The sequence below is a fragment of the Ursus arctos genome, unplaced genomic scaffold (genome assembly GCF_023065955.2).
Source record: "Ursus arctos isolate Adak ecotype North America unplaced genomic scaffold, UrsArc2.0 scaffold_2, whole genome shotgun sequence".
NCBI lineage: Eukaryota > Metazoa > Chordata > Mammalia > Carnivora > Ursidae > Ursus > Ursus arctos.
The window spans coordinates 28984382-28992627 of record NW_026622874.1 but is presented as its reverse complement, the minus strand read 5'-3'; the positions used below and the strand labels follow the sequence as shown (position 1 = coordinate 28992627).

Below are 8246 nucleotides of genomic sequence, written 5' to 3'. Positions count from 1 at the left end.
TACTGGCCATGCTTATCCTAGTTAATAATGCTAATATAATGTCCTTCCCACTGGTATTTCATTTGGAACTCTGCTATAATTGTGGAGTGACACTCTGGGCTCTCTGGGGGATTTCAAGTTTCAGTTGTCGGGAAAATTTAAAATATAACAAACTTTTATTTTTAATTATGCAAATTTCCAAATAGGCACAAGAGTAAAAGGATGGTTATATCACACAGATCCAATGTTATTAAGATTTTTGCCACATTTACTTAATCTATTCCTTTTCTTTTTTTCTTTGCTGACATATTTTAGAGCAAACACAAGACATCAAGTCATTAAATTCTATGTATCTCAATATGTATCTCTTAAAAAAGGAAGACGTTTTCTTATATAATCACAATGCAATTATCTAATCTAGGAGAATTAACAATAATTGTTTTGTTTACAGGCTATTGAAATGAAACAAATCACACAGAATTTTATACTATAAAAACATAGCACTACATTAGAATAACAATATTCTGTAGCTTCAAAACAATTTTAAAGGGAAACTTAGTATGTTCTGAAAGGCAGGATGCTTACCTACCATTCACCTAAAGCTGAGTTCAAGATGTCTACAACAACTAAAAAATACACAGTATCAAGATTCCAGTCTTTGTACATTATTTTAATTAAAAACACATTGCTATTACAAACATAAAGATCTGAAATTGTAACATAAAATACAGAGTGCAATAAAGTGGCTTTGTAAATCTTCTTCACTGAGACAGACTTTGTCACAGTTAGACATTTATGATTGTTAAGACATAAGTAAGTACAGATTTCCCAACGTAATGATTAGTAAATTCCTCTGCAAATGAATGAAGTTATACAGTCAGCAAAGGAGAAAAGTTAGATGACCCTGTCTACATTGTATTAATGTGAGGAAGAGACACAGTAAGAGCTATAAGAAACTACAGCGATAGAGCTTTCTCAGCCTTCTACCAATAACATCCTTGATAAAGAAATGTCCTTAAATGTAAAATAGTTCCGTATGACTGCATCTATATTTGTTCCACAATAACAATTTGTCAATTTTTAATCCAATATATATTTCTGAACTGCAATCATGTACAAAGATATAATGAGAAATCCTGAAAAGAAACCCTTAGTCCCAAGTCAAATAATGTTTAAAAGTTGAAAGGCTTGTGGAAAATAAGTGTGGACAAGAAACACTGGCTACATGCCAATTTTTATTTCTAAGAGAGAGTCTTATATAAATAAGTTGTCTTGTCTTACAAAACAAAACAAAAACAAAAAAATCCTAAAAGTAATACCACAAATCCAAATTAGCTGAACTTGGAGTAGCAAAGTCAAAGCCAGTCTTCTCATCTGCATATCAGTGTGATAAATCAAACTGCATTGGGGGAAAAACACAATTTTGTCTGCCCCTGGCTCCTAAGCAGAACTGATGATTACTTTCAGCACTTAAACAGAGACAACTATGACACTGCTCTTTTTAAAAGAAAGATGTATACTAGAAATCCAAGAGAATGTGTTTCTCGTGACCCTCTACAAAAGCTGTCAGGCAGCCAAGAGCGGATTACATTTAAGGACCGTAAAAGCTTGCACTCTTAATGCCCACTGATGGGCTTTGTGCCAATATTCAAAAGATATACTTTTCATCTACTAAAGACGAAATGATGAGGAAATACAATTGTTACATTATATCCCAGCATAGAGCTACTATATTTGTATAAAGGAATCACTAAAGAATTACTTGTCTTTTTAAATGAAGTCCTGTCTAGGCATTAGGCTGTTATCTAAATGTTGACAGTGCCAAATTTTAACTCTCAAGACAAACAAGAAGAGCTTATGTGTCAAGATTAATTCTCTTTGGCCGCAGCGGATACCATTTTCTCTGGGGGCAGTCTCTAGTTCGCCTTCTTTTCAGGACCAGGTCAGTGGCTTTCCTGGTTGAAGTCTCTGTTGGTGTGGTTTCTATTCGTGTTATAAAGCTCTCAGGTTTAACATCTGGTTTCCTAGAACAACCGGAAAAGACTTCTTGGTGGACTCTCTGGAGCTGGATAATAGGCTGCATCTTTAAAACTTGGGAAAATCCATCTCCTTGTTCAATTAAAGCAGGCAAGGACTTAAACAAACAACAGTAATACTTAACATTAATTTCAGGTTGGAACGCAAACACACAGAGACAAATACAACCCTCTAGATTTTCATTCTTCAGGTCAAAGCTTTTTCTAAGACCTAATTATCTGGGTCATGGATATTTGGTTTTACCTTAAAATGCCAATGTTAGTTGAGGATTTTAACCAAAAATTAAAACTAAAAAAAAATATTCTATTCCTACGATGACTGGTAGTAGAATAAAACTTTGGCAGCAGGAAGTAACAGAATTTCAGAGCCAAGGATTTAATGTCTGAAATTCCATATTTTAAGATAATAAGTGTTTTAGAAATCTTGATCATCAAGAGCAGGAATCAGTACATTTTTCCTGTAAAGGGCCTTACACCTCTGTCACAATTACTCAACTCTGCCATTGCAATGTAAAGAAGCCACAGACAATAAATAAATGAATGGAAATAGCTGTGTTCCAATGAAGTTTTATTTACAAAGACAAGTGGCAGGCTGGGTTTTTGCCTGCCTGCCACAGTTTGCCAACTCCTGATAATGAAAATGCTATGAGTACCAGAAAATCATGGAATCAATACAAACCACAAAAGAATGTTATAGAAAATTATCAGAACATGGGATATTCAGAGGAGTTTTAAAATAGTTTTCATACACTAGAAATCCAAATGTTTTCCTGTATGCATAAAATAAATGTCAAGAATATAAGCTATTTTATTATAATAATATTAAGATATCCAAGTTGGGTGTGCAGCATAATATAGTGGTTAAGAATATAGGCTCGGGAGCCAAATATCCAGGGTTTAAGTCTGACTATTTATTTATTTGGGCTATCTATAGCCTCTCTGTGTCTCAGTTTCTCAACTATAAAATAGGGAAATTAGCAGTATCTATCTTATAGGGTTATTGCAAGGATTAAATAAAGTGATATCTGTAAAGTAGTTAGATGGTGCCTGACCCATAAATGCTCACTAAATGTTAGGTGCTATTATTATCCAAAATTGTTTGATAGACTGCTAACTCTCAGAATTCAAAAATATAATCAGTGTTCAAAGCAGCTAGATATAATACTGGGCACATACTGGTGCCTACTAAATGTTAGTTATTCTCAATGTTATTGTCACTTTAATAAATTCATTAAAGATCTACTTAAGAGACTACTGAGAATTCCTGTTACAAAAGACTAAAATACATATGGACGCTGAAAGCAAATACCTAGCTACATTTTGTTCATTTTATAACTTTTTAGCATGTAGGTTTTACCTTTATGGCTTCACTGATCTCCTTAGCTATTGTTTCTCCTCTGCATTTCAAATTTTCCACACGAGAGGCTGCAAAGAAACCGCCAAATAGTATTTTAGGCTTTTTATCTAATACCAAGTCATAAAAGACACAGATGCTATTTGGACAAAAATCAGTTAGGACTATCCACCTTAGCTCAATCTTTCTTAAAATACTTTGTAATCTATTAAAATGAGTGTCCTATTAAATTTATTTAGATAAATAAAAAGAAATGTTAGAATAGTAGAGTAAAACTAACAGTTATGGTAGGCAACAAGAGTTATATTAGGAGTAGGCTTAGCACTGTGTGCCAATAATAGCCCAATGTTTGTTCTATACGTATCTACACTGTGTTTAACATCGTCAAGCCCTGTCATCACATTTGAAAATAGATATAGGCTAATATTTGATATTTGTATTACTCTGAGTCTTATGTAAGTAAAACATATTTGAATTCGGAACATACAATATCACACTGTGTCAACAATACCTAGATGGGATTTCTGGGGGGGAAAAACCTGGATTAGACTGTCAGTAATATTAATTTTTCTTTCCTTCCTTCCTTGGTGCTTTTCTGATTCCTAATACATTTTATTTCCTTCCAATCTTTGTTATAAATGTTCATGGCTACTTCACAATAGAACTGCATATTCAATGATATAAAGGGATAAAAATCCTACTAAAACTCCAAGCAAAACTGGATAAGAAAAATCATTCCATTTTGAAATCATCTACAAATTAGTTTTGAGAAGTGTAGTTGTCACTAGAAATTACTTCAAGTCTAAGCAAATACATAACCATGTTAGGAAAGTTACAGCCTTACTGGCTTCAAGAAAGTGGCAAATAACCAAGCAAAAAATTTCTTTCAGAGCTGTATTTTTCTTTTCTGACTTTCCTTAGGTCAAAAAGTGAGAACAAATTTAGAAAAAAAAAAGGAAATGAATAGCAAAAGTAACTGGGAGAAAGAGGGTACTCAAAGAAAGAGAAAGGCAAAGGCAACAGGATGGACTCAGAAAAAGGGTTCTTAACCATTTTTGCTACCAGACTTCTTTGGCAATTTGATAAAGGCTACAGACACCTTCTAAGAATAGTTCTAAATGTATTAGTTTTTAAATTGAGGTGTAATTTACATACAGTGAAATGTAGATCTCAAGCTTAATATTCAGTCATCTGTAATATATGCATACCATGCATAGGACACTTCCATCATCCTAGAAAGTTCTTTTGTGTCCCTTTCCCAATCAACCTTCTCTACAAGAAGCAACCATTCATCTGATTTCTATCATTATAACACTGTTTTTGCTTACTCTAGAATTTCAGAATGTTTTAAAATAAAATTTAAAAATATAATTATTATGAAGTTATGATAGGTAATACATGAGCTTCTTTATTAATGGCTTAAATAACAAGATCAAGTGGCAGGTCTAATAATCACCATGATATAAAAATAATGAGCATAAAAATATTGTGAGGTACCTGCAACAAATGAAATTGAAAATATCTATGGCTTTTAGTAGCAAAAAACATTACAGGTACTGCTAATACTACCACTGTGACCTACATTTAACATTGAAGGAAATGTTAAATTTCAGTCTGAGGTTAGTAAAAATAATGTAATTTTTTTCTATCCAAGTTCATAATCCCCCTTTATTCTAAGGACCCTTGCCTTAGAATAATATGCTAATTTCAATTCTTTTAAGATTTAAGGAGATTTCCCCCAAAGTACTTAGGCAATTATTAAATTTTCTTCTGAGTACGGCAAATACGTGATCCATCTCTTGGTACTCTGGCAGCAATTTGACTTCTGGCCAGCCCCACCCTTCAGCTCTCTCCCTCACACTTACACACCTGTGTGGGAGTTGTCCATTCTTCCAACATTTATTATGTATTTTCTGTGGGCTAGGCCCAGCACTAGGGACTCAGAATCAGGAAAAATGGTCTCTGCCCCTCAAGGAACTTGCAGGTTAGAAGAGAGACATAGAAACACACAGAAACCAACCAGTACTTGTTGAAAATCGGCTCAAACTTCTCCTGTGCAGCCTCGCATTTCCATGATTCCTGCCACGGATTCTACCCTCTGCCTGAACTGAGCATTCCCGGGCTACAGACTGCCACTGTGTCCTGACAGTGCCATCAGAGTACCTGGAAGACTTCATCGCACTGATGTGTTTAGAATGGTTTCTCAACCCTATCAGATCCAACCTCCCCCTTTAGAACATATTTCGTAAAGTTCCCTTACTATTCCAAAAAAAAATTCATAGATTTTTGTACGTATAAATAAAAATGCAAAGGAAAATAGACATTTATAATAAAATATTATTGAATATGTTTAATATGTTCATATCCAACCATATCAGAAGACATAATGAAGTACTCAAATAGTTGTACCTATTATTATAAGTTTGGATTTAAGAAAATTTATATTAGAAGTCATTCTACATAGAAAACAAAAGATCAGATAAACAGAAATAGAAAAATTAGTGGTTTTTTATGAGAAATAACAGACTATACTATTTGAATATGATAAGGAGAAAATACGAAGTATGGCTAACCTACTGAGACAAAGTATAGGCTGTTGAAATGGTGAAAATTTGGGGTGCCTGGGTGGCACAGCGGTTAAGTGTCTGCCTTCGGCTCAGGGCGTGATCCCGGCATTATGGGATCGAGCCCCACATCAGGCTCCTCCGCTATGAGCCTGCTTCTTCCTCTCCCACTCCCCCTGCTTGTGTTCCCTCTCTCGCTGGCTGTCTCTATCTCTGTCAAATAAATAAATAAAATCTTAAAAAAAAAAAAAAAAGAAATGGTGAAAATTAGAAGGTGCAGTATTTCTACAAATGAAATGGCCTTATTAAAAATGTCATGTCAAAATAATTCCCTACATTATAATATGGGAAGGTGTAAGATTAAATCCTACTCTGCAATTCCCCCATAATTCAGACTACATTTAGTATACACATTTACTTAAAAAGACTTCAGTGATCATACTATCAAAAGGCAATGAGGAACACAGGATAGACTGGGCCAAAATGAGAATGTGAGAAACCATAGAGAAGATATGTGGTTGATCGCTATGAATCAGTTCTGGACTATGGATAGCTCTCTGGGGATAGATTCTGAATAAGAATAAACACAAATGATCTAAAAATACAACCAGAATTTTAAACAGATTTTTTAATATTAAAGTTTTAAAATCATATAATCTATATTACAAAAATATATTTTTAGTATTTAGTGCAGCAATAATAGGAAGTATTTTAAAATCATGTCTTGGGGTGCCTGGGTGGCTCAGTTGGTTAAGCATCGGACTTTTTTTTTTTTTTTAAGATTTTATTTATTTATTTGACAGAGAGAGACAGCGAGAGAGGGAACACAAGCAGGGGAAGTGAGAGAGGGAGAAGCAGGCTTCCCGCTAAGCAGGGAGCTCTATGCGGGGCTCGATCTCAGGACCCTGGGCTGAAGGCAGACGCTTAATGACTGAGCCACCCAGGCACCCCAAGCATCTGACTCTTGATTTCAGCTCAAGTCATGATCTCAGGGTTGTGAGACTGAGGCCCACATTGGGATCCACACTGGGGATGGAGCCTGCTTAAGAACTTCTCTCTCCCCCTCTCCCTCTGTCCCCCACCCCCGCTTCCACCCCCACGTACATGCTCTCTCTCTAAAAAAAAAAAATAATAAAGAAAAAAATTATTATTTTAAAAAATGAGATTCCTACATTTTAGCTTTCCATTAACTTAGTAACATTTGGTTCTAGTCCTATTTAAAAGGACTCTCAAATCTTCTATAACATATTTCCCATCAGCTTTGTTGCTTTTGTAATAACCATATACTGTACCAAAATCCTTTTCCATTAAAAATGCTGTTGGAAATGCTAATTAATTGTCCTTTGAAAAAAAAGGAGTATGAAAGTTGTAATTGAACCTAAAACATTTCATAGACTGATAAAATGCAGCTCTGGTTGCAAAGATTCGTTTATTTAGTTTGTTTCTTTTTAGTTTTATTTACCTTTCCTGCACATGTTGACTAATAGAGAAAGAATATTTGAAGAAATATGATGATGTAAGTTAGAATAGTGGTTACCTCTGGTGGCCAGGGATTGCTAACTAGAAAGGAAGGTAAGGAAACTGCTTTGGGTACTGAAAATGTTACAAAGTACAGACTATCCATAAAGTCAGGAAGCAGAATCAATATGTGTTAGTTACATTTTCAGATACTATACCCAATATCTTTTTCTTTAAACTCAAATTACCTTTTTAGGTAAAATATTTCTAAATTTAAGGCAATGGGTCCAATTGTTAATACATAATAAATACACTATTTTCCTGTTTCTAGACTTTTTGGATACTTTCAATTGTACTTATTATATACATGAAAGCATAATACACACGTTATTTGAAAATATACTGTTTACAAATAAGTTTGTCCTATGTTTCCCTACCATGCAGACATTCAGCATGTCTAGATCAAAGTGGCAGTTACATGTGTTTATGTGTATGCATGTGTATGGATTCATCAAGCTATGCACTGTATGTTATACGCCAATATAAAAACACATCCACACAACAATGAACAGAACCTTTTTTAACATCTACTCTAGAAAGTTATCTTACTTTTACTTATAGGATATGGTAATTTATATTCTTCATTGTTACTGCATGATTTACAAAATAATCTATCATCCAAGGGAGTCTTAATTTTTGTATAAACACATGATATTTTGAAAAAAAAAAACTGTCTATAAACCCACATTGACGGACAACAATAGCTGTTATCTGCTGCACAAGCAACGACAATGTAAAAGTGCCAAGAGTAGTTTATGTGTAAAATGGAGTTAGGTCCCAGGTTTGGATAATTAT

The 8246-nt window shown here is 34.2% G+C and overlaps 1 protein-coding gene across 2 annotated transcripts in view; it reads right to left on the bottom strand.

Moving 5' to 3' along the window:
• Positions 1 to 628: 628 nt before the first annotated feature.
• NSL1 (NSL1 component of MIS12 kinetochore complex) overlaps positions 629 to 8246 on the bottom strand; it is a 34518-nt gene continuing 26900 nt past the window's right edge. The window contains exons 5-6 of one of the 2 annotated variants that reach the window (XM_026509110.4): positions 3373 to 3440; positions 629 to 2113 (exon numbers count right to left, since the gene is read on the bottom strand). In XM_026509110.4, coding sequence (XP_026364895.1) covers positions 1835 to 2113; positions 3373 to 3440 — 347 coding nt within the window. In that variant the 3' untranslated portion in view covers positions 629 to 1834. The remainder of the gene's footprint in view (positions 2114 to 3372; positions 3441 to 8246) is intronic. The other variant, XM_057315331.1, reaches the window with a different exon arrangement.